This window comes from Lutzomyia longipalpis, chromosome 4 (genome assembly GCF_024334085.1).
Source record: "Lutzomyia longipalpis isolate SR_M1_2022 chromosome 4, ASM2433408v1".
NCBI lineage: Eukaryota > Metazoa > Arthropoda > Insecta > Diptera > Psychodidae > Lutzomyia > Lutzomyia longipalpis.
This window is the reverse complement of record NC_074710.1, coordinates 10,501,366-10,526,522: the sequence shown is the minus strand read 5'-3', so window position 1 is coordinate 10,526,522 and position 25,157 is coordinate 10,501,366. Positions and strand designations below refer to the sequence as shown.

The following is a 25,157-nucleotide window of genomic DNA, read 5'->3' as shown; positions in this document are numbered from 1 at the left end:
TTCCTCCTCCATGAGATAGCAAGTGGCTCAAGTACAAATTAAATAAATAAAAAAAAATATGTTAAATTTGCAAATAGGAAGATGCCGGAAAAAAGCGCGGGAAAAGTGCAACGTTCGAAGCACGTGAATTAAATGTTTTTTATTGAATATGCGCCAAAATACGCGGCATTAGCATTTTTACACGTTATCTGCCAACGGGAAGTCTCTATGTTGTGCATGCAAATTGATAAATTGTACGATTAATAGCTGGAGCTTAAAATAAGCTGTAGCATTGTTTAATAAAAGATAAATTTAAGGTAAAAGTTTATTTAAAAAATATATTTTTTATGCAACATTTCCTTGAGTTTTTTATATCGTTTATGACGCTTTGATAAATAAATAAATGATAGATAAATTAATGATCCTCATGATTACAATTATGTACTTAATTAAATTATCCTAAAAAAATAAAAAAAATATTCTTTAAAACAGAGAAATTGATAAATCTTCAATATCGTGCATAACGTCCTTTGCAGAAATTCTTTAAACATGCTGGTAGATATTGAGTTCAATTATAAATATTCTACATTTTTCCACCACTAAAAGCTTCACCTTCTGACTAACACATCTCTAAAGTGAATTCCAAAAGCTCTCACTCTTAAATTAAAAGCTCATCAATATTTTCAATTTTTTAAGCTTTCAACGCTTTCAACAGCAAAATGTCATCTGATTTCCCTGATTTCTTTTTCGTTTTTAACTTTTTTTTTAAATAAAAAAATGTTTTTTTTAATTATCTCATTTAATTTCATACTGATTTTGAAGAATCACAGACTCCGGTAGGATCTGACGAAAAATTTTGATTTTTGGTGAAATAAGAATAATCCTTCTGATAGCGTCAGCCAAGGAGACGGTGGATCAACTCAAAAAGGAATCCTTTCAATTTTGTGTAGAAGCATCGAAAGCTCTGGCCAAAATTGAAAGGATACCGTTTGGGTTGATCCTGGGTTGATCCACCGTCTCTTTGTCTGATGCTACCGGAAGGATTGTTCCTATTTTACCAAAAAGAACAATCACAGACTAAAGAAATTAAAAATAAATTCCTTAAATAAATACACTGATGTCTCAAAGAGCGTCTAATCCCATTCTATGTACATCCAATTAAATACTTTAAGTGCTACCATTCTCAATAAACGACTTTGCTGCAACTTCTGCAATAAATAAAAAAAATTAAATTAAACTTGTGTAACTTGTTTTTTGTTCAGATGAGATATTTTAAATTTATTTACTTCGTCATCATGTTCATTACCTTTGGAAACTGACAACTGACTAATTGCGGTTTTCAAATTAATTTTTCTCTTTCCCCTTTTCCTTCCAATATTTTCTGCTTCTTGAATTGTATCTGGTAGTGTGTGATTGAGTGTTTCAGGTGATAGAAGAATTAAAATCCCTGCTGGAATTGCAACAGCAACAAACAAGATCATGGGCAAGGATTCAAAGTATTTTCCCTTAAAAAATTGGAGAATAAATAAATTATTAATTTTTGTCGAATAATTTTTCATAAAAAAAAAACTTACAAGAAGTAGCGTGAAGGGAGCTAGCATTGCTCCAATATTGCCAAATGTTGCACAAACGGATAGGAAAGTTAGGCGAAGCTTCGTTGGAAATAGTTCCGCTGTGTAGACGTAGATTGTGATAATTGCCATAGTTATGCTGAATTTACCAAATAGAAATAGTGCTAAGTTAACATTTTCTGCTACGTCTGATGTGATAAAGATGTAGGCTAGACAGGCAATCCCTGAGAATATCAGACTAACGCAAACGACGAAACGTCTTCCAAATTTATCCATAGCCAGGCAACATATCGCAGCAGCTGGAACCTCAATTAGGCAATTAAGGATGAAGTTTAAATACTTATTCCCAACAGTTACAACAGAGTTGAGAGTTAGGCCGAAGAATACGAAGTAAATACTAAACCAACAGAACAAACAGTTCAGAAAGCGCAGGAGTAAAGTACGAGATTTGAGAGCTGCAAATGGGTTGCACTCTTCCACATCTTCTGCATTATTCTCCTTTTCACTGAAGATTTCACAATCCTCATAAAAAGCTTCAGATAGCATTTTCTGCGCCTCCGGCGTTAGTTGACTTTTATTCATCTTGGCGGCTGAATCAATGATCTTTGCTGCTGCACGGGGGCGGTTCATTGTAACCAACCACCTTACACTTTCGGGAATAAGCCAACGGTAGATTAAGATAAGGATGGCAGGGGCATAAGTTATGCGAAGAAGAAAACGCCAGTCTTTTGTTAGCATAGCTAGGAATCCCAAGAGAGCCTCACCAACGGCGTAGAAGGCATTAATATAGAATACTCCCAAACTACGTCGTTCAGGCCCGACTAATTCCAATCCTGTAATTTTTCAGTAGAGTTTAGTTAAATATAAAACTATTTGAAATTTTTCTTTACTGACTTACCTAGAATAAAACCAGAATTATAGACTCCAGAACAAGCGAAGGAACTTAGAAATTCCAATATGATGAACATGATGTAGTTGACAGAGAATGATCGTGTAATGCCTAATATAACAGCCAGTATTCCGCCTATAACTAAGGCTGTACGTCGCCCGAATTTGTCCGAATAGTATCCTGTTACAGGTTGTCCTAGAATGTAGCCTAGTTGGGAAATTGTTCCTACAAACGACAACTTCCATTCTTCACTACATCCCAAATCCCATTCACTGAGGATGGTCGTTTCATCATCCTGATAGACAAATTCAGCACAGTCTCGGAGTTGTGTTGGATCAAACAGATCTGCTTGACACTGATCTGTTATGGTTGCATTCGGAGTATGAAGAAACTTCTGGCAGCTGGAAAATTTATCTCCATCCTTGGGTGTTGTAAAGTCCAAGAATGGAGCAGAGAGGCTCGGATCATCTCCATCACATCCTGATATCCGACAACGGTAGTCAAGATTTCCTGCTGTGAAGGCAAATCCAAGGGAAAACATTCCCGTGAAGATTATGGGAATGCAAATCAAGAGATAGTTTATTAGTTGGAATTTCCCAAAGGGTCCTATCTGTTGGATTAGGAGATCCAAATCAAATTTCTTTTCAGCTTCAATGGACATTCTCACGAGCTGATCTTCTCACCACAAAATATATCACATGAATTAACAAAAGCAAACGTTCACTTGTAGGTTTTGTCGATAACTGATTAAAAGTAAAATACTAAAGCATTGAGACACATGGAATTACGTAGATAAAGATAACATACATTTTATGTATATAAAAATTATGTGAAGATAGAAAAAATGTTACGACTATATACAATACAATATACGTATCTTTATAAGATATTCCCGTGATTTATTGCATATACATTAATATTTTTTTATATGATTCTTTATGTGAGTTCTGTGGTCTTCACTTGCGTGGGATTTTTTGTGGCCTTTTTACATTGTCCAAGAAACTACTTTTTTTGCCAATAGCAATCGGAATCAATGTCAGAGATAGAGTAACTTCTTGAAATTATTGTGATAATTCTGATAAGATAAGTCTCTATCACAAATTTGCCCCCCATTCAGTCGTTTAACGAAATAAAATTCAATGTGGATCTAATGATGATTCAGTAAAATTAACTCATTCGTGACCGAAGCAAATTGTTAGAATTTTCGGAATTTTATTAAATTCATTAATCTTCTACCTATAAAAATTATTTTGTACCTAATAAAAAATATTTCTGTAGTCGGGCACATACCCCTAATGGCGGACGGAGGGTTAAGACACCCCTTCATCTTAAGCCATTTATTAATCCATTTTGAAATCTCTCCACTCCAAGCACTTTAAAGATAAGAATTATCATCTTCTGGAATTATAGTGTTGTATCGTTTTTTATAATTTGCTTTTAGAGTTCAAGTAAACCTAAAACGATCACATTTTCAATGTCGGCACGTGGGAATTTCCACGTAAACTTCACTTAAATACCTGAAATGGAGTCAATAAACTCATATTTTATCATCCTTAAATAAATAAATAATAATATATAAAAAAAATAGTAAATAAATATGTTCAACAATGCAGGAAATTACTCCTCTTGAACTAGCTTGTGGTATGCTCGGTATGCTACACAATAATCCTATCCTATTCAAAAACAATTTGAAGAAGTTAGCTCATTGGGAGACTAAATACATTGCGCTTATCACAAAGTCTTTATTTACAATTTATCTTGGGCAAAAATGTTATCACGTGCCAATATCTTCGGCCTCTTGAAGGGTATCTGGAAGAGTTTTGTTGAGAGTTTCAGGGGCGAACATGATGAAAATTCCGGATGAGATAGCTAATGTGGCAAAGAGGATCATTGGAAGGGCTTCCACGTATTTTCCCTAAAAGGAAAAAATTAAATCAAATTTTTTTTTTTTATATATAAAACTCTTCTAGGAATTTATTTTTACCAGAAGCGGTGTAAAGGGAGCAAGGATAGATCCAACACGTCCAAACATCGAACAAGCAGCCAAGAGAGTATGCCTGAGTTCTGTTGGGAATAGTTCAGCCGTATAGACGTAGATTGTGATGAAGGACATACTAATGTTGAGTTTTCCAAGCAGGAAGACTGTGAGCTGTGCAGCTTCTGGTAGATCTGAGAGGAAGATGAAGGCAATACAGCAAGCTCCGCTCAAGATGAGACTTATACACAGTACAGGTCGTCGTCCAATTCTATCCATAACCAAGCAACATAGCCCAGCTCCGGGAATCTCAATCAGGCAGGTCATGATGAAATTGAGATATTTATCACCAGCAACGGTTACGGAATTCATGCTCATGCCGTAGAAGACAAAGCAAATTGCCATCCAGCAGTAGGAGCAATTAATGAGACGCAGCACAAGTGTTCGGGACTTAAAAGCAGCCATCAAGCGGTATTCCTTAACTTTTGGTTCCTCTTCCTTCAGCTTCTCACTTTTTTCTTCCAAATTTGCAGCATTCTTGTCCAAAGCCTGATCAAGCATTCTCCTTGCATCAGGCGTCAATTGACTTTTATTCATTCTAGCAGCTGAATCAATAATCTTCGCTGCTGCACGTGGACGGTTCATATTGAGCAACCATCTGGCACTTTCAGGAATGAGCCAGCGATAGATAATAAATATGAAGGTTGGTACATAAGCAATTCGCATTAGGAGACGCCAGTCTCTCGTTAGCATTGCCAGAAGCCCCAGGAGAGCTTCTCCAAGAGCATAGAAAACATTAATGAAGAACGCTCCGAGGACTCTTCTTTCTGGACCAACCAATTCCATTCCTGGAATGCAATCAAACAACTTTTGTTATAATTTGAAGAAGGAAAAATCAAGAATCGTGCACAACACTTAACGGTGGATAGAAGCATGTTGTGAAACAGTTTGGAAAAGCATGTAATCTCGAGAGGCTCTTGAAATGTTTCGGATTCCCCGGAAAATGTGACTTAGAAGGTGAAGTGTATGGATGGGATATTTTGAGACCTTCCACTTTGCACATAACAATCAATCATCTGTTAGTCAGTGAATGCAAGGGGAGCTTCTATAACTCACTTCTGGGATAGACTTTGAACTTCTCTTTGTTACAGACTTTTCAAGATCGGGTTAGAAGCACATAAAAATTATTTAAAAAAAAACTATTTCACAGGATACTCACCGAGAATGAAGCCTGCGCTGTAGACACCTGCACTAAGAGCAGGTTCGAGAAATTCAAATATAATGAACATAATGTAGTTCGTTGAGAAGGATCTAATAAGGCCAAAGGCAGCAGCAAACATATTTCCCAGAACGAAGGCTGTTCGCCTCCCAAAGCGATCTGAAAAGTAACCAGTCATTGGGAGGCAGACAAATTGACCCACATTGTTAATGGTCCCGACCAGTGAGAGCTTCCATTCTTCACTACATCCCAAATCCCATTCACTGAGGATTGTTGTTTCATCGTCCTGATAGACAAACTCAGCACAATCTCGAAGTTGATTTGGATCAAACAAATCTGCTTGACACTGATCTGTAACGGTTGCATTTGGAGTATGAAGAAACTTCTGGCAGCTGGAAAATTTATCTCCATCCTTGGGTGTTGTAAAGTCCAAGAATGGGGCATCGAGGCTCGCGCTATCTCCATCACATCCTGGTATCCGACAACGGTAGTCAAGATCTCCTGCTGTGAAGACAAAGGTCAGCGTGTACATGGCAGTTAAGGCGATCGGAAGGCAGATTAGGAGGTAGTTTATCAGCTGGAATTTCCCAAAAGGTCCTATCTGTTGGATCAGGAGATCCAAATCAAATTTTCTTCCATCTTCAATGGACATTTCACCGAACTTTTGTAGTTTTAACTGATTTTAATTTTTTTTAGGATTGTTCTCCTTTTAATTTTTCTCAGAGCTTTCGGCTTTTCCTAGTGATCTGTTTGGTGTCCAACAACTAACTAACAAGCGTTTACAATTAATATTCGACTCATTGGATCAATTGGTGGCATTATGGAAGCTCGGGAGAGATATAAAGTAATCAACTTGTGGGAGCGATAAAAGATTTCGCAAAAAGGCTTCTGAAGAATGTGGAAAAGTAGAAAGGTTTTGAAATATTGAGAATTTCGTTTTACTTGTCTTCTTGCAATTAATAGTCCTACATGCTATATATTCAAAGAAACTTTGCGTCTAAAACTAAATTTTGTGTTGAAAAGATGAGTTCTGATTAAATGATGAATTTAGGCAAAACATTTTCATGGGCTTGCTTTCTCTACGTCACGCCGTAGTAGAGCCTTGGTGCAAGAATAAATTGAACTGACGTTCAAAATATATTTTGTTCACAAAAGTATTCAAATTCGTTTATAAAACAGAATTATTATGGGATCAGTCATTAAATGTTTGGGAAGTAAAACCGTGTGATTTGTCCCTCAGAGAGAATAGAAAAGCGCTGATTGAAGACCCCCCAAATAATTTGTACCTGAGGAAGGAGTCATACATCTCCGAAACATCGTACTGATTAAATTAAAACAAAATTATAAATTTTTGAACGGCAATTCCCGAGTTTAATTTATAAAATTAATCAAGAAAAGTAAAACGAGGAAAATATTCTGAAATCTTGAAATTTTCTTTGAAAAGTTCCATGAATGTACCCACCTTATCGAGCTTCTTGATGTGAATTTTGCGGTGAGTTGTTGCGAGTCTTTGCGAATCCAAAGATTAGTCAATTGTATTTTATCACCTGTGACAGAGACTCCTCACAAATAAAGCTCCTCATTCATCTTAAGTGCCTCCGTGCGATTTTTTCACTAACTTACGACCGATAAGAATTAAGCTGTTTTCTACTTACACGGAGACACTATGAGGTGTTCTCACTTCCCAATCAATCACTTTTGGGGTGATTCACTGCTTGTATTCATTGATAGAGTAATTCATTGAACAAATTCCCATGAAAACGGTCAGTAACGGTCAAAAGTATATGTTGCAAGTTCATGGGAAGAATCTAATCTAATCATTTATATCGACCTCTTAACGATTCTAGATTCAATTTTAGACTTTCTAGAGTCTTGTAAGAATTTTTATGGGCAGAAATTGCATGTCTAACTTTTAAAGAAACTGAAATATTGAGCTGAGGAAAATTTAAATTAGAATTTAAGATTTTTGAATTTTTTTTTTGGAAAATCATATGAAATGTCTGCTTTTGTCTGAAAATATTCCAATTAAGCACAATTTGCTGAATAACTTTTTCCTCGGTTTGGATGTACTGGAAGAAATAAATCCCTAAATATTTACAAATTTTCGAAAGATTATTTTCTTCACAATTTCAATTATTTAGAGAAGGAAAACTTGTAATAAAAAATTAGAATTTAAGTGAATGTATTATTTTTTTTAAAGCTTTTCTTAAAATGTTGAAAAGAATAGAGAAAAACACAAGTGACACAAGTAATCTTAGTGGTCATAAAAGGGTTAATTATTGTTTTCAATAAGAACTCTAGGAAGTGAAAGTTTCATTTTGCCCAGTATCAGATGTGTCAAATATGGCGGCGGATGTTCTGCGTGCGGCAAATGTTTATAATATTGATAGTGATGGCAAATTGAACGATCGCTTCAAAACAACAACAATATTTGTTATTTGTAGTTACGATCCACAGGGTCTCAGTGTTAAAATAGTTCCCGGTGAGTGGGTTGAGGTGGAAAAGGGGCTGCAAAGGGTGCCACTGACAGCCAGTCGGCGTCTCTTTGTGTGCAAAATTTCCGCAGAGGTGCGGAGGGAACGCGACCACCGCGAGACTATGCCACCGCAAGTCGTGCAGAAGATGCCACGAGCCACGGGTGTATGTGTGCGGTGCGATGTGTTGTATTTTGAGGCACAAAACGTGGAAAATCCCCGAAATTTCGGGTGACCTTTTTGCATTGCCGGCAGAACTTGCTGCCAAATGGGGGCATCTTTTGCACGTTCTTTTGCGTTCTTCCGGTTGTCTAGCCCGCACTGAAGTTGGTAAAGTCAATCACCTGCTTGGGAACTAATTGGTTTCTCTTTCCTCCCGGGGGGTGTTAGAATATGACGAGAGCAACAGCTTCGAGTTCCCCTTCAAGTCTAGCACAGACACCGCACGTATGGGGGCCCGTGGGCAGATTGTCTCGCTTCAAGATGAAAATCTCTGTATAGTGTTCAATTCGGACTCAGGTAAATTCTGCAAAACATTGTATACTTAAGAATTTTCCTTCTATAAATCCCTCTTGTTTGCGCTCTTGTAGACGTCCGAAAATTCCGGGAACTGATCAACACTGTGAAGGGTAGACGAGCCAATTCAGTATTCTCACAGCGCACGGAAGAATCATCCGCCAATCAATATTTTCAATTCTACGGATACTTGAGTCAGCAGCAAAATATGATGCAAGATTTCGTCCGGACAAGCACCTACCAGAAGGCAATTCATAGCAATATCAACGACTTTCATGTACGTACGCCCACGCATTCCCACACCCTTCCCCATACTCAAGTGTTGTCCACCCCCACACAAACCCATAGAAAGTCCTCACCTGGGGGTGACCCATTTTACTTATTCATCACCAAAAAAGAATGCGAAAACGCGATATTTTCATTAAATTTTCATGAGTTTCCTTACCCTGCTCCCTTTACCCCGGGAGAACTCTTTGGGTTTATTTTAATCGCCTAATTGGATGGGTTTTCATGGGAATCTTGCACTGTGAGCCAAAAAAGTGATTTTTAGAGAGAGAAAACAATGTAATTTTTCAAAGAAAATCTCTAAAGGTAGGTATATAGATAAAGCCTACACAACCCATGCAAAAGTTGTGTAGCCAGGTAGGATGGAAAGGTATTTGAATTACTATAAAAAAAAATCCTTAAAATTTCACTTTTCTTGTTGATGTTAAAAATTATTATTTAAAAGCTAAAAACTACAATGCCAACACTTAAACCGTCAAACATTTGAAAAGAGGATATCAGACGTTAGAAAAGAAATGTCAAAAGGAGCAAAAAGAAAAGAATGTCAAACACTACAAAAGAAACATCAAACGTCAAAATGTTAAAAAAAAACTTTGAGCTAATAAAATTGTCAAACGTTGAATAAGAAATGTCAAACGCCTGTCAAACATGATAAAAACGTCGAACAATTCAATTTTCAATTTAATTAACAAGAATTGTTCATTCCAATGCAATTGATGTTTATTATTTTTATCTTCTTTAACTAGAAAACGTTCTTCACGTTCTTAATCCTTTCTTAAAACGCTTTTTTGTATAGATTTTTGATTATGGCCTTACTATTTAGAATTATGTCATAAAGGGCATAAGTAAATATATTGTTTGAGCATGGAAAATTAAAAAAAAATCCTTGTTCTTGTTTACAAAGAAATCTGCACATTAACCCTTGGAGGATTTTGCTGGCCACAGTGGCCAATTCGACTTTATTAAATTGTCAGTCTTAAAAAAAATATCATTTCGATATAAATTCTACAAGTTCGTTTAAAGAAAACTTGGAAGATCATTTTTTTGGGAGAAAATTAAAATCGAATTTTTTTAGGTTAGAAATATCGATCCTCCAAGGGTTAAAATTTCCAAAAAAAAAATCTAAAAGATCATTTTTCGAGAACTTTCTCAATACCTACAATTTTAACGATTCATATTTCCGGGTTTTTCGTCGTATCAGTGTAATTTGAGATTAAAATACCAGAGTCTTCATCCCAGAGCTTTCGGATCTACACAGAATCAAGCACTACAAAGCACCAATGTTTTGAGTATGTTTTTGAGAAAAATATTTTAAAAAGTTTTACAGCTGCCTAACGTCCAATTAAACTCTTCCATACACAGAAAATAAAAGTTCGTAGCATTGTTCGTCAAATTTCGTGAAAGGTTCGTAACTCCAATGCTTTTACATGGGAAAATTCACCTCCAGGTTCATAAAATGGGGTTAATCTCCCTGGTAGTGAATTTTCCCATATAAAAGCATTGGAGTTACGAACCTTTCACGAAATTTGACGAACAATACTACGAACTTTTATTTTCGGTGTAGCCACTGAAGAAGGCTCTGTGTAGAGCCGAAAGCTCTGGTATTTTAATCTCAAATTATACCGATCCGAAGAAAAACCCAGAAATCTGAATCATGCATTTCACGTCAGTAAAAACAACTAACTACCTACTATTTTAACGTGACGTTTCGAGGGATTAGTTTTAGAATCATCAGGAATTTATCCTTATTTCACAGTCAATACACTTAGGCTTTACCTAGAGGTGAAAAAACAATTTGAAAAGATAAAAAAGCAGTAGGACTTTAAAAATGAGTTTTTTCCTAATAAAAAAATCATAAAAATACATTTTTTAATAGAATAGTTTTTAAAAAATCTGCAATTGTTAAAATTCTCAAATTATTTTACTTTTGAACAAAATTAGCGACATTTATAGCTCAAAGAAGAGGTTTTAGTTGCAATTTCTTGCCATTAGCGTGCTCTTGAGGAGAACCACACAATTAACCACTAAGTAGTCACGCAAGAAGGTAGCTCAATTATCTCACGAAAGGGGCTTTGCTGTTGAATTCAAATACCTCCCAAATGAGGGGTTTTGTAGAAGAATAAATTTGACTAACTGTAGTGTCGTTGTCGACAGAATAAAATAGTATTAGACGTGGGCGCTGGATCTGGCATCTTATCCTTCTTTGCTGTACAAGCTGGTGCTCAGCTCGTGTATGCCGTGGAAGCCAGCAATATGGCACAATATGCTGAGATGTTGGTCAATGCCAACCACCTCTCGGAGAAAATTGTCGTGATAGCGGGTAAAATTGAGGAGATTGATCTACCACAGGAGGTGGATATAATCATTTCGGAGCCAATGGGGTGAGATTTTTTAACACAAAAAAGAAAAACCAAAGAAAGAAAACAAAAAATCAATGAATAAATCTCCTTTTGAAGGTACATGCTGTACAATGAGAGAATGCTAGAGACGTATTTGCATGCACGAAAATGGTTGAAACCAGGTGGAAAGATGTTTCCGTCGCGCGGAGATCTGCATGTGGCCCCATTCACGGATGAAGCACTCTACTTAGAGCAATTCAATAAAGCTAGTTTTTGGTACCAAACAAGCTTCCATGGGGTCGATCTCAGTCGCATCCGAAATGCCGCCATGAAGGAATACTTCCGCCAGCCAATTGTTGACACATTTGACATACGTATTTGCATGGCAAAATCCGTACGGCACGTTGTGGACTTCCTAACAGCCGATGAGAGTGATCTCCATCGTATTGATATCCCATTGGAGTTTCATATACTCGAAACGGGGATATGTCATGGGCTTGCCTTTTGGTTTGATGTCGCCTTCACGGGGTCAACACAGCAAATTTGGCTGTCGACATCCCCAACGGAGCCACTGACGCACTGGTACCAGGTACGGTGCCTTCTGCAAACACCAATTTTCGCCAAGGAGGGACAAATGCTAACGGGACGTGTCCTCCTTGTGGCAAATAATCGCCAGAGCTACGATGTGACGATGGAATTGAAGCTTGAGGGAACGACAATTGCTTCCAGCAATACATTTGACCTCAAGAATCCCTATTTCCGCTACACAGGTGCTACGGCACCACCACCACCGGGTAATAATACCACATCCCCATCTGAGGCATTCTGGACGCAACTCGATGCTCAGGGTGCCCGAAATGCCGTCAATTTGGTCAATGGGATCTCCGTTAATGGACTCGGCGAGGCTTCCATGGATATTGGGCAACCTATGCTTAATACCAATCTCATTGGACTCGGTAAGTTTATTTTACATTCTTCCTTTTTTGTATCCTAAACGCCTAAACCAGATATTTTTCAATGATTTGAGTTTGAGCAAATTCATTGATTTTTCATTTGAAATTGATACCCGTTTTTAGGTTCTTTTCAAATACATTATTTTCATGCATGTGTGAAGGGTGCTTTTCCAAGTATCTTTCACTATTTTTATATTTCCATTTAGTCCCAGTTAATACGGAAATTCGTTCCTCCGGAAAATTTTTTTTTAAGATTTTATAAAATCATTTTTAGATATTTTTTTAAATTGCGGTTTTTTGTTGAATTTTTGTGGGGACAGTTTCTCTAAGTGCTGAATAAATTCGTCTTGGAATAAATTATGAATACGGGCTAAAATCTCATTTAACCCTGTCGCGTCCACGTGAAACATAAAATCATTGAAACATGCGCTTCTTTTATCGCGATATTCTTCTTTGATTTAATTTACCTAAACTTAACGTGCAGGCCGCCAAGACCTTGGAACTTCCTTAGAGCGCCAAGGTGGGGTCGTTGAACGACCCCAAGAAGGAAGTCGATTTTCTCATAAACTATACAACCGGGAACTGTCGGGTCACTACCTTTAGACTCCTTATATAGTCCTCTTGCCCCTTGCGTCACAAATTTTCCACCACAAAACACGTAGAAGAAGATATTAGGGAAAAACTTTTTTTCACTCATTTTTCACCATTTCTTCGTGAGAAATTTGCCACGAAGTTGACCGCAACTGCTATTTTTTTCACTATTTCCCCACATTCCCCTCACTTCCCGCACCGTAATAAATGGCAATATTTCTGGAAAATTCTTTGCTCTTTACAACATTTATGTGCTTCTGACTATGTTTTATGCGACTTATGCTACTTATTCGCGATAATTTTGACACTGAAAAGGTAGAGTGAAAAATAAAAACAACCCCACTGAGACACGGTTCATGACGTGACTAACTTCATTCTAAGAAATTTTCCGCAGCATGGCCGTTATTCCAATTTTTGAATTCCCTTCTTCTACATTTTCCTTAATAACTTTTTTTGTGGTGGACGGATTGAGCTGAAATTTTTACACAACCTCCTCAGATAACCAAGGAACTTATTTCCAAAAGATGGGAACGCTAACTTTTATATTTATTAAGTTATAGCACGAAATATAGGGCTGGGGTCGTTCAACGACCCCGCTTGGCGGCCTAGAGGTTAATGGATTTATAAGTTGAAAAAAATAATTAAATTAAGTAAAATATGGGAAAATAATATGTTTCACGTTAGAGTCTACATATGGCCCAATGAACGCCAAAGAGTTAAGAAAACAATCTTGTAGAAAATTGTGAAAAGAAATAATCTATTATTTCTATTTTGCTTTTCTGTGGGATCTGGTGACAATAAAACGTCAAAATTTTGTTTAAAAATGCACAAAATGACGTCACAATTGTATTTTTGTTTATTTCAATGCATGAAGCATAAGATGACCCTGTCAAAACGATTAAAAATCATCGATGAAACATTAGCATGAATGTTTCGTGCATTGAAAAGATGGAGAGATAAAAAAATCACAATTTTGACGTCATTGTTTGAATTTTTTAACAACTTATTCAGGAAAAAAAAGAAAATTATCAATTTTCGCGTATTTTTGCCAAGAATTGTTTAACAAACGAATATTTGATCGCACCGAAAACATCAACACATCAATTTTCACGTCAAAATTGTGATTTGTCTAAAAATGGTTTATGCATAAAATCAAAAGGGAGACCTTTGTGAGCTTTCATCTAGTGATTTATTTACTAGTTGCGGAATTTAAGTGTTAAAGTTCTTTCATTTCTGTGGAGTTTTTAATTAAAATGTTGCTTTTCTATCTGTTAACGCACTTTACGCACAAAATTTGACAAGCACCCGTCACAAAATAAATTACACACAACAACTCAAAGAAGAAGAAGAAGACGAAACAAAAACAAAAACATGCCATCACTGTCAGATTCACTTCCGGAAAAAACCACAAAGAAGACAAACGTGCCAACACACAAAACAAAGTGAAAATTCCAAGTTTTCCTCCAATCCAGTGAATTTAGAAGGACGAAGAAGTTCAAAAATTTTATTGTCCTTCAACCCGGACACAACATACACATCCACACACTCATTACAGGTGACAACACAGCGCACACAACAGTCACACAACATAGATTCAACATACACTCCACACACTCATTACAGGTGACAACACAGCGCACACAACAGTCACACAACATAGATTCAACATACACTCCACACACTCATTACAGGTGACAACACAGCGCACACAACAGTCACACAACATAGATTCAACATACACTCCACACACTCATTACAGGTGAGTGGACATTACACATTTACCTTAACATTTTATGGTCCTTCGAGCCGGATACAACATACACATCCACACACTCATTACAGGTGACAACACAGCGCACACAACAGTCACACAACATAGATTCAACATACACTCCACACACTCATTACAGGTGACAACACAGCGCACACAACAGTCACACAACATAGATTCAACATACACTCCACACACTCATTACAGGTGACAACACAGCGCACACAACAGTCACACAACATAGATTCAACATACACTCCACACACTCATTACAGGTGAGTGGACATTACACATTTACCTTAACATTTTATGGTCCTCCGAGACCTTGGTCAACCAATTTGAGTTGACTCGGAAGCAGCGCTAAACGATTACAGTCCTCGTTTAGAAATTGCTCTGCCAAATATTTATAATATCCCCCGAGCTCCCAGTTTTTTGCAAAGTAAGGGCATAATTCATTCGACATGCCTTTGGCGGAAAAGAGGATCACCCTTAAAGGGCACCTCACAAGAATCGAAGCATACGTGGAAAGAGTCACTACTGAGCACCAAGCAGTCACAGAGGTGGATGTACAGGGGAATCTTACCAAGCTTAAAGACATTGAAGTACAGTTACAGGTGGTGCATGAGTCATTAATTGCAAGTAAGACAGCTAAGGAAAATGAGGCAGAAGAGCACGCTCTTTTGCAGGCTAGAATCGAGCGACTTACATATCAGCTGTTGCAATTATTGAGCCAATGCGAAGACTCGGAGGAAGATGAAGCTAAACAGGAGGGTCCACCGGTGACTAGCCATGAACCACAACAAGGGCCCTCAGCATTTCATTCTATTCCTGAATCCCTTACGAATAAACCCCTCTTTTCCACTTCGGACAATGTTCCCCGGGAGCCCCATGCGGGACCCTCCCGACTACATACCCCAATACCTCAAACCATGCAACCGAACCTTATTTCGCTGGGAGAAGTTCTCAATCGTCTCGTTGAGTTTCAAGCGGGAGCGGAAATGAGGAACACAAGACTCCTGGACAAAATTGGAGAGGCACTTCTTAGTGGAACTCAAAATCATAACCACGCACTCCCAAGACTACCAACCCTTTCCCTTCCTGAGTTTTCTGGTGAATATACTGCATGGCAGCATTTCAAGGACATGTTCATCACCATGGTAGACAGAGACAGTAGACTAAGTCACGTCCAAAAAATGCAATACCTTATGATGTCGGTGAAGGGAACTGCCAAGCGACTGATTGAGGATTTGGCGGTGTCAGCAGACAATTATGCCGTTGCTTGGAACGTGCTTTTGTCACACTATGAAGACCAGGCTGCTGTTGTCCACCACCATGTCCAGAAGTTCTGCAAGATGACAACGGTTACCAATCCAACCCCGGCAAGCTTCATGGAACTTTATACCACAGCAAATTCAGTGCTGAACTCACTGGATGCCATGAGCGTGTCTAGCAGAGATCCATGGGTCATCTATTTGTTGCTTAACAAACTTGATCAGGAGACGAAAGTCTTATGGTCTCGCGAGTTAACCAGCAACTCCCCTACCATTCCAGAATTCATGCAATTCTTAAAAAACCGCATGAAATCCATTGAACGATGTCACCCAATAGTGTCCAAGGGAACCTCAGCTCCAACTAGACCGAGTTCAACAGTACCATTTGGCACCAGGGGGTCCAACAGCACAGTCATGGCATCCACATCTGCCAATTCCACCGCTCGATGTCATGCATGCAACCAAACAGACCACAAGATTTTTAGATGTCCCATATTTACAACAATGGCTCCCAACGACCGCCTAGAATTGATTCGCAGCAATAAACTCTGCCGTAAATGTCTCACAGATACTCATCAGACCAAGGAATGTACATTCTTCGCATGCAGGAAGTGTGCAGGACCCCATAGTACTCTTCTTCATGACGCATTTGCGCTCGCTACCCCTCAACCAACATCGAACACCGCAGCCGTAGCCACAGTTGATCAAGTCGCCGAAGATGACGACACACAATCTCAGGGATCCCAAACGCATGAGAATGTGGAGCAATCAGCGGTGCTCGTTGGTTCGTCCACCTCCTCTAAGTCGGCCAGAAGAGTCTTCCTGGAGACGGCTGTAGTCAGAATCCTCGATAAACATGGGAACCTGGTTCAGTGTAGAGCATTACTGGACTCGGGTGCACAGGCAAACCTTTTGTCGCAATCCTTTGCACAAAGACTGAAGCTGCCCTTCTCAGGCTCAGACACGGTGATCGGTAGTGCAGGCGCAGGAACAACCCAATCAAAATATGAACTGAAATGTGTGGTGAAGCCGCGAACCAATCAGGAAGTTAGCTTCACACTGATGTGTCAGATTGTCCCATCCATCCTACAACAGAAGCTTCCTAATTGGGAGGTTAACACCCAAGACATTCCAATCCCAGACGAACTGATCCTGGCCGATCCCGCATGGCATGTGCCTCAGGGGATTGACCTACTAATAGGAAATGAATTCTACAATGATATATTAACCCACAATGTAATCCGTTTGGGCACCGGATTTCCGATCATGAAGGAAACCCAATTTGGATGGGTAATTTCAGGAGCCCATCGGAATAAATTGTCGGCTCAACAAACTGTATGCATGGCTGCCACTGCTTCAGCACCACGGGATGTTCTACATGCAGGTTCTCCAACGGTACCTCGTCAATCCCCCAGTCAAAACCAGCGCCCTCCAGTAAACCCCAGACGTCAATCACAACACCTGAAAGATGGGATTTCTCCACGTCCCCACGGGAAAGTGATCCCAAAGATCAGATCCAAGCCAGACAGTTCATATCACCAAGTTAGTAGGAACCCACCTGCGGAATACAAGACAAGGACGATAGTCAACACCAACTGGAAGTCACATGGCGCTCTCTCGTTCAAGCTGAGAAGCGCAAGGCGCAGAATGTTAGCATTTGGAGACATCAGCATTGTGCGTGGTGACACGAACTATCCAGCAATCAGCAGCGCAAGATGGAACCAGAAAGATGCACAATCTCTGGGGGCTTGTTGGCAGGAAGATAACTCCCCATCATCAGTCATTGGTTGAGGGACTATCGCCCTCAGCATAACCCCCCCCAGCATGTTAACGCACTTTACGCACAAAATTTGACAAGCACCCGTCACAAAATAAATTACACACAACAACTCAAAGAAGAAGAAGAAGACGAAACAAAAACAAAAACATGCCATCACTGTCAGATTCACTTCCGGAAAAAACCACAAAGAAGACAAACGTGCCAACACACAAAACAAAGTGAAAATTCCAAGTTTTCCTCCAATCCAGTGAATTTAGAAGGACGAAGAAGTTCAAAAATTTTATTGTCCTTCAACCCGGACACAACATACACATCCACACACTCATTACAGGTGACAACACAGCGCACACAACAGTCACACAACATAGATTCAACATACACTCCACACACTCATTACAGGTGACAACACAGCGCACACAACAGTCACACAACATAGATTCAACATACACTCCACACACTCATTACAGGTGACAACACAGCGCACACAACAGTCACACAACATAGATTCAACATACACTCCACACACTCATTACAGGTGAGTGGACATTACACATTTACCTTAACACTATCTAATTTCTTGCAACATTTTACTCAAGAAGAATAAATTTGGGAGATTTTTCATTAAATTTCGATAATTTTTTTTTGGGAAAAAATTGTGATGAGATTTATTTTTCTTTCAAAGGGTCCTTCGTTATTTTCTTAAATTACTTTTATATCAAATTCACTGGAGATTCTTTCTATCTTGATGAAAACTTCCTCAAACCAACAAAAGAATCTTTCAAGAGAATAGTTGATGTATTAAAATTCCTGAAATTGTCTTGAGGAAATTCTTTGTAAGTTATTAATTTGATGAATTGAAATTCTTTGATTTCATCGTCGAAAATTTCCTTTCTCTATTGCAGCTCTAGCTAGATGTTTTTGCTAGAGTTGAATGTAATTTCCTCTACAAAAGTTTGGAGATGTTTGAGTTTTAATTTCTTTTTACACCATTCTTTATTTCTACAGCTGAATTTGAAGGTTAGAAAACAGAATATTTAAAAGAATAATCAAATCTTTTCTTTTTTCCTTTAAATTACAAGGAAGATTTTAACCTGCTGGCCGCCAAGACCTTGGAGCTTCCTTAGAGCGCCAAGGTGGGGTCGTTGAACGACCCCAAGAAGGAAGTCGATTTTCTCATAAACTATAAAACCGGGAACTGTCGGGTCACTACCTTTAGACTCCTTATATAGTCCTCTTGCCCCTTGCATCACAAATTCGCCACCCGGAAACACGCAGAAGAAGATATTAGGGAAAAACATTTTTCACTCCTTTTTCACACTTTCTTCGTGAGAAATTTGCCACGAAGTTGACCGCAACTGCTATTTTTTTCACTACTTCCCCACATTCCCCTCACTTCCCGCACCGTGATAAATGGCAATATTTCTCGAATATTCTTTATTGTTTTGCACATTTATATGCTTCTAATTATGTTTTATGTTGTTTATGTTACTTATTCGCGATAATTCTGACACTGAGATGGTAAAGTGAGAAAGTAAACACAACCCTTCAACCCCCTTCAACCATATGATTTATGATGTGACTAACTTCATTCTGAGAAATTTTCCGCAGCATGGCCGTTACACCAATTTTTGAATTCCCTTCTTCTACATTTTCCTTAATAACTTTTCTTGTGGTGGACGGATTGAGCTGAAATTTTTACACAACCTCCCCAGATAACCAAAGAACTTATTTCCAAAAGATGGGAATGGTATCTTTTATATTTATTAAGTTATAGCACGAAATATAGGGCTGGGGTCGTTCAACGACCCCGCTTGGCGGCCTAGAGGTTAAATAAAAATTCCATTAAAGAAGACAAACTACGTGAAAAAGCATATTGAATCGGTTATGAATTAAAATTCTATCCGAAATCTATCGCAAATTCCTTTCCTCTGTGGATTTTATGGGATTGGAAAAAAATAAACATCGTTTATTAATTTCTTTTCAATAATCTCATTTGCAGGTAATCAGTCCAATATAATTCATCCGGGATGCATTCCGAGTACTGGACGTGTGCAGAATACAATGAATGCATCTGCTGGGTATTTACCATCCTCCGTGACGGCCGTTATGAATTTGGTGGGTGGTAGTAGCAACAATTTTCTCTCCACATCGACGTTGCAGCAGCAAAATTTAATGAATGGCACTGTCTATCGGCCAAAATAGGATGCGCACCATCAACCACAAAGCATTGTGGAATTATCCTCAAAGAAAAAAAAAGGTAAAGGCAGCATATTTTCTTCTTTACTCCTTCCACTCCCCCTTCAAGCGATGATAAGTGAGAGAGAATGAAAAAGATTTAAATGAAAAAGAAAATCACTTGCGAAGAAGATAAAAGAAAAATTCACAATGATTACGATAAAATATCTACATTAAGATATAAACTATATATATATTTACTTGACTCAAGGAAGAATATTTATCAAATATTCAAAACAATTATTATTAAAACACACACACAGACACCCACACGCAGAAAATTATAAATATTAAAAAACAAAAAGAAAAATGAATGGGTAGAGCATGCTGAAAAAAAACTAAAAGAAAAAAGATTTTGTGGAAAGAAAAATCATGTTGATTAATCTCTGCAAAGAAAGTAGAAAATTTTTTCTCCTTATTTTATTGTGACACAAAAGAAAAGATTTTTTTTTATTAGCAGAAAAACAAGACAAGTGATGAATAAAAAAATCGTAGGGATTTTTTTTCCTTATTAAAATTATACAATTATAGTTACATAAATTATGTGTAGAAGAATATGTGTGCGAGAAGAAAAAATGAATTGTGAAGACGCGTTAAATATTTTAACAGAAAAATTTTAGGCATGAAATTGTGCAAGTTTTATCAACAAAAAATATTTGAAAATTATTGAAAAAGAAATGCTCAGTTTTGCAGAGAGAAAAAGCAATGACGGAAAAATCTCTTAAAGAAGCATCCAATTTTAATGAAAGAAATAGCATTTTTATGTTTTATGCGTTCATTTTACATTTACATGTTCATTGGGAAAAATTGTATGTTTTTTTTTAATTTATGTTAAATTGCATCAATCTTCAAATTTAGAAAAAAAATGTTCTTCGTCGATTTTTTTTATCATTGATTCAAAAACTATTTTAAAAAATATTTTATTTGCACGTTTAGCAGGAAAATAAAAGAGATTCCTTTTTTAAAAAATCATTTAGTTGTTTAAAAATCTATTGAAACGAAAAAGAAATATTCAAAAAATAATAAAAAATAGTCAATGTGTTGCAATGAGGCATCCAGTGAAACGAGATTAATAAGAAAAATATTAAATTGAATGAAAAAAAGATACTATAAAGTAATTTATTGAAGAACATTTAAAAATAAAGACATTCTCAGAAGTGTGCAGCTCTAAATTTTATTTTACTTTCTCCGTTGAAATTCTTGGCGTGTTCTAGTTCCTTAGTGTGGTTAATTCCTTAACGTTCTCTCACCGACATGGCTTTGATTTTTGTTTACAGTTAAAGGTTGGTCATTTTAGCCAAAAGGTAAGTTTTTTTTTAAAGATAAATGAACAGGTAAGTTTAAAAATACACCGCACAAATATTTCTTTACATTGCAAGCAATATTTCTCCGCAAAGATTCTCTCACTTTGACTTTTATTCACTCGAACATAATGCTTGATTTTTTTCTGTGACAAAGGGAGTTTTTCTTTCTGCCATAAATCTCTATTTTTTATTTTTTCCAAAGCGAAAATGAACTTCTATTGAGTCGCTATCAAATTCTTAATTTTGTCAGTTGGACCAGAGATTTGCCAACAATCCGATTTTTTTATGACATCATAGAGCATTTTTTTCAAGATAAAGTGAGGTTAATGCACACTTCCGGAAAGAACAGCAAGGTTACCTATATCTTCCTCAAAGTCTGTTTTAGCTGATCATTCGCTTTAGAGGAGCTTTCTATTGATTCTCATCAATCATTTAGGTCTACAATCTACACAATCTTTTAGATCCTTGTCCACCATACCGATGAGCTTCTTCTTCTTACGCCATTGTTGTTTAAAAAACGAATAATTAATGCTTGCAACTGAATATATTTATAATTGAATTTTAGAATTGCTTTTTATGTCGACATCGTTATTTTCCAAAGTTGTTCAAGAGAAAAGATCAGCTTGGACAATAAATGGCATTTAGGCGGTGGTTGGGGCCTGAACAGCAGCAGCAGCATCAGTGGCTTGCTGGGTAGCAGCGGCAGCAGCATCCTGAGCTTGTTGAGCAGTCTGTTGAGCAGCATCAGTAGCAGCATCAGTGGCTTGTTGAGCAGCACCAGTAGCAGCATCCTGAACCTGTTGAGCAGTTTGCTGGGCAGCATCAGTTGCTTGCTGAGCAGCATCAGTGGCTTGTTGAGCAGCACCAGTAGCAGCATCCTGAACCTGTTGAGCAGTTTGTTGGGCAGCATCAGTGGCTTGCTGAGCAGCACCAGTAGCAGCATCCTGAACCTGTTGAGCAGTTTGTTGGGCAGCATCAGTTGCTTGCTGAGCAGCACCAGTAGCAGCATCAGTGGCTTGTTGAGCAGCACCAGCAGCAGTATTTGCAGCATCTTGAGCAGCTTGTTGAGCCTGTTCGGCAGTCTTCTGGGCAGCTTCCTGGAGAGCCTTAAGGACATCAGCGGGAATCTTTACAACACTGGTCACAACTTCTCCGCCAGCCTTAACCAAATTTCCAGCAGCATCTACAACAACGTTGACGGTGTTTCCAGCAGCATCAGCAATGTCGGCGGTGATCTTTCCAGCTGAATCGGCAACAGCATTGGCAACTTGTCCTGTACCATCAGCGAGAGCCTGTACACCACCCTGTACTGCCTTCAGAGCGCTCTGAAGAGCCTGGGTAGCACCTTGCATGGCCTTAGTGATGCCATCACTGAAAGCCTTGGTGGCCGAGGTAACAGCATTTCCGATTCCAGTAACAACATTTCCAATGAAGTCAAAGAGACCTGGCTTCGCTGAAAGTGATGAAAAGAAGTGTTAAAACGGTTAAAGCAAAGTCGGATCCCATTTTAGGGATACCCAGAGGAAAGTTAGACTTACCATAAGCTGGTGAGAGCACCAAAGCGACCGACAGAGCAACAATGATGAAACGCATTTTCACTGGTTAGTTCCTTTAGCTAGAGACTTGCTAAACTGATGCCTTTCCTCAATTTCCTCGGGGCTTTTATACACCCCATCCGGAGACATTTGATCATCCATCTCGCATTTTGGTGACGCCTTAGCAACTCTTGTTAGAACATCTGTTGCAACAGAAACTTTGACAAAATATTCGCGTCTTTTGCTTCTTCATGTCGAATTTTTTCAATTAACAATCATCTTATTAGTTCAAGTGATCAAAATTTATTTCTCGTTGACGTCTAAAAATTTTCACTTTATTTACCTCAAATTGGTACCATCGCAATTTCATATTTACTCCAAATTGACACGCATGATCAAGGTTGTTCGTTTATATTCTTCGAGAAATATCTTCCTTATTCCAGATAATTCAGGAATCGTACAGACATTAAAAGAAAATTCATTTAATGCGACAATTTTCTTTTTCTCGTTTGTTTACACCTTCCGTCTGTTTCTTCACTGTCCCTAATACGAAGAGAAATGGTGGATCTAATAATTACGTGTAACATTTTTGATGCCAAATAAGTTTAAAAATATCTTGAGATATTTATAAAACTTATATATTTTAAAATTAAATAAGTAACAATTAATAAAATATGATGGAGTATAATTTAGATATTTGGAATATGAGTAGAGAAAGGGGGATGATCATATTTGGTAGACATATGATGTTTAACAGAGTATTGCGCATATTTTGAATGTTTTTTTTTTAGAAATATTTCAGTGCGAAAAGGTGAATATTTGTTCTGTTATTTGATAAACAACACGTGTGTTTAAACGGATTAAACATCCCCCTGATACTTTTAATATTCATCATTTCATCTCATTTTTTTTCTCGGAAAAACTGCAACGTCAACTGATATCAAATCAATGGTAAAAGATAATGATTCCAATAGAATTTCATCCAAGAAATGCAAACAATCACATGATATCCAACTCCTGATGACGGCACCAATAGCTAATATTTTTGGAGTATACATGTTGTTTGCAATAGAAAGCGCCAGGAAGGCAAAAATGGATGAATTCTAAGGCATGATTGGGGTGTATAAAAGTCCGTGGAAAATTAGTTTAAAGTATCAGTTTAGCAAAACTTAGCTAAAGTATTAGTCGAAATGCGTTTCATCATTGTTACTTTGTCGGTTGCCCTGGTGTTCTCACCTGCTTTGGGTAAGACCATAAAGTGCCTGAGGATTCTAATTCGAATCCGAACTTTAACTTTTCTTCTAATATCTTTTCAGCAAAACCTTTCTTTGGTGGATTCGCTAATGCTATTGGAGGTATTGCTAATAGTATCACCGAAACAGCAGGAAATGTTGCAAATGCTGCAGGACAAACCGTAGGACAGGTGGCTGGTGCTGCTGGACAAGTTGTTGGACAAGTCACTGATGCTGCTGGACAAGTCGTTGGGCAGGTGGCAGGTGCTGCTGGACAAGTTGTTGGACAAGTTGCTGATGCTGCTGGACAAATCGTTGGACAATTGGCTGATACCGCTCAAGATGTCGCTGGTCAGGTTACTGACACCGTAAAAGATGTCGCTGGCCAGGTTACTGACACCGTTTCCAATGCTGCTGATGCCGCAACACAAGTTGGAGAGCAGCTCACTAATACTGCTGGACAAATCGCCGATTCCCTGTCAAAGGCCCTTCAGGAATTCACTAATACTGTTGTTGGTCTTGTTGGAGCTACCGTTGATGAACTTGGAAATACTGTTTTGACCCTTGTTGATGAAGCTGGTAACCTCTTGGACGTTGTCGTGGATGAAGCTGGCAACATTATCCAAGTTGGAGAAACTGCTGTTGAAAATATCGCCTCGTCTGTCGTTGCCATTCTTCAGGAAATCATCAATTCAATTGTGAGTGCTCTTCAGCAGGGACAGGAAGCTGCTACTGATGCTGCCCAACAAGCTCAACAAACTGCTACTGATGCTGCCCAACAAGCTCAACAAACTGCTACTGATGCTGTTCAACAGGGACAACAGGCTGTAACTGATGCTGCTCAGCAGGCTCAGCAGACCGCTCAACAGGCTGTTCAGACTGCTCAGGACACCGCAGCTCAGGTTGCTCCTGCTGCCTAAAAAGCTTTTGGGAAAAATAATTTAAAAAAGAAAACGGAAAAATTATATCGAAAAATCACGCAATGTTGAAATAAAATATATAATTCAGCAGCATAATCTTTGTTTTTTATTTGGTTATTGAAATGTTCTTTGCATAAAAGAGCTACACTCGAGTAGTCTAATTCTATTTGCAAACGGAATCAGCTGAAAATATACGGAAGTGATTACCTAAAAGCAAAAAAAAAACATAAATCACACACATATTTAGCTTTACATTTTATATTTAATTTCCAAATAAATTATCCTAATGTATGCTATTTCTATGCTAATATTTTTTTT

The 25,157-nt window shown here is 38.0% G+C and overlaps 6 protein-coding genes across 6 annotated transcripts in view; 3 read left to right on the top strand and 3 right to left on the bottom strand.

The window, feature by feature from the left end:
• LOC129796209 (mitochondrial uncoupling protein Bmcp-like) overlaps positions 1-25,157 on the top strand; it is a 590,308-nt gene that overhangs the window by 287,174 nt on the left and 277,977 nt on the right. The window lies entirely within an intron of this gene.
• On the bottom strand, positions 760-4,044 carry LOC129796101 (organic cation transporter protein-like). Its single transcript, XM_055837825.1, has 4 exons — positions 2,449-4,044; positions 1,554-2,383; positions 1,286-1,484; positions 760-1,187 (listed from the first exon to the last, which is right to left on the bottom strand). The coding sequence occupies exons 1-4, from the start codon at positions 3,098-3,100 to the stop codon at positions 1,147-1,149; spliced, it is 1,722 nt and encodes a 573-aa protein (XP_055693800.1). The 5' UTR covers positions 3,101-4,044; the 3' UTR covers positions 760-1,146.
• Positions 4,162-6,758, bottom strand: LOC129796113 (organic cation transporter-like protein). The gene is made up of 3 exons (XM_055837845.1): positions 5,634-6,758; positions 4,424-5,262; positions 4,162-4,354 (listed from the first exon to the last, which is right to left on the bottom strand). Exons 1-3 carry the CDS (start codon positions 6,283-6,285, stop codon positions 4,214-4,216), a joined length of 1,632 nt encoding a protein of 543 aa, XP_055693820.1. The 5' UTR covers positions 6,286-6,758; the 3' UTR covers positions 4,162-4,213.
• On the top strand, positions 7,839-21,020 carry LOC129796099 (histone-arginine methyltransferase CARMER). The gene is made up of 6 exons (XM_055837821.1): positions 7,839-8,115; positions 8,498-8,626; positions 8,698-8,900; positions 11,063-11,289; positions 11,365-12,203; positions 19,613-21,020. The coding sequence occupies exons 1-6, from the start codon at positions 7,977-7,979 to the stop codon at positions 19,813-19,815; spliced, it is 1,740 nt and encodes a 579-aa protein (XP_055693796.1). The 5' UTR covers positions 7,839-7,976; the 3' UTR covers positions 19,816-21,020.
• LOC129796214 (uncharacterized) lies at positions 21,678-23,024 on the bottom strand. Its single transcript, XM_055837997.1, has 2 exons — positions 22,691-23,024; positions 21,678-22,605 (listed from the first exon to the last, which is right to left on the bottom strand). The coding sequence occupies exons 1-2, from the start codon at positions 22,743-22,745 to the stop codon at positions 21,794-21,796; spliced, it is 867 nt and encodes a 288-aa protein (XP_055693972.1). The 5' UTR covers positions 22,746-23,024; the 3' UTR covers positions 21,678-21,793.
• LOC129796211 (protein DR_1172-like) lies at positions 23,686-24,935 on the top strand. Its single transcript, XM_055837995.1, has 2 exons — positions 23,686-23,932; positions 24,004-24,935. The coding sequence occupies exons 1-2, from the start codon at positions 23,878-23,880 to the stop codon at positions 24,837-24,839; spliced, it is 891 nt and encodes a 296-aa protein (XP_055693970.1). The 5' UTR covers positions 23,686-23,877; the 3' UTR covers positions 24,840-24,935.

What these genes read in the sequence shown, in the direction of transcription:
- LOC129796214 (XM_055837997.1), bottom strand. Translation starts at nt 22,745, where the DNA reads ATGCGTTTCATCATTGTTGCTCTGTCGGTCGCTTTGGTGCTCTCACCA. An exon ending in GGTGCTCTCACCAGCTTATG is followed by an intron (nt 22,606 to 22,690) that starts GTAAGTCTAACT and finishes CATCACTTTCAG; the next exon opens with CGAAGCCAGGTCTCTTTGAC.
- LOC129796113 (XM_055837845.1), bottom strand. Translation starts at nt 6,285, where the DNA reads ATGTCCATTGAAGATGGAAGAAAATTTGATTTGGATCTCCTGATCCAA. An exon ending in CAGCGCAGGCTTCATTCTCG is followed by an intron (nt 5,263 to 5,633) that starts GTGAGTATCCTG and finishes ATTGCATTCCAG; the next exon opens with GAATGGAATTGGTTGGTCCA. An exon ending in CTCCCTTTACACCGCTTCTG is followed by an intron (nt 4,355 to 4,423) that starts GTAAAAATAAAT and finishes TTTTCCTTTTAG; the next exon opens with GGAAAATACGTGGAAGCCCT.
- LOC129796099 (XM_055837821.1), top strand. Translation starts at nt 7,977, where the DNA reads ATGGCGGCGGATGTTCTGCGTGCGGCAAATGTTTATAATATTGATAGT. An exon ending in CAGTGTTAAAATAGTTCCCG is followed by an intron (nt 8,116 to 8,497) that starts GTGAGTGGGTTG and finishes GGGGGGTGTTAG; the next exon opens with AATATGACGAGAGCAACAGC. An exon ending in ATCATTTCGGAGCCAATGGG is followed by an intron (nt 11,290 to 11,364) that starts GTGAGATTTTTT and finishes CTCCTTTTGAAG; the next exon opens with GTACATGCTGTACAATGAGA.
- LOC129796211 (XM_055837995.1), top strand. Translation starts at nt 23,878, where the DNA reads ATGCGTTTCATCATTGTTACTTTGTCGGTTGCCCTGGTGTTCTCACCT. An exon ending in GGTGTTCTCACCTGCTTTGG is followed by an intron (nt 23,933 to 24,003) that starts GTAAGACCATAA and finishes ATATCTTTTCAG; the next exon opens with CAAAACCTTTCTTTGGTGGA.
- LOC129796101 (XM_055837825.1), bottom strand. Translation starts at nt 3,100, where the DNA reads ATGTCCATTGAAGCTGAAAAGAAATTTGATTTGGATCTCCTAATCCAA. An exon ending in TAATTCTGGTTTTATTCTAG is followed by an intron (nt 2,384 to 2,448) that starts GTAAGTCAGTAA and finishes GAAAAATTACAG; the next exon opens with GATTGGAATTAGTCGGGCCT. An exon ending in CTCCCTTCACGCTACTTCTT is followed by an intron (nt 1,485 to 1,553) that starts GTAAGTTTTTTT and finishes CAATTTTTTAAG; the next exon opens with GGAAAATACTTTGAATCCTT.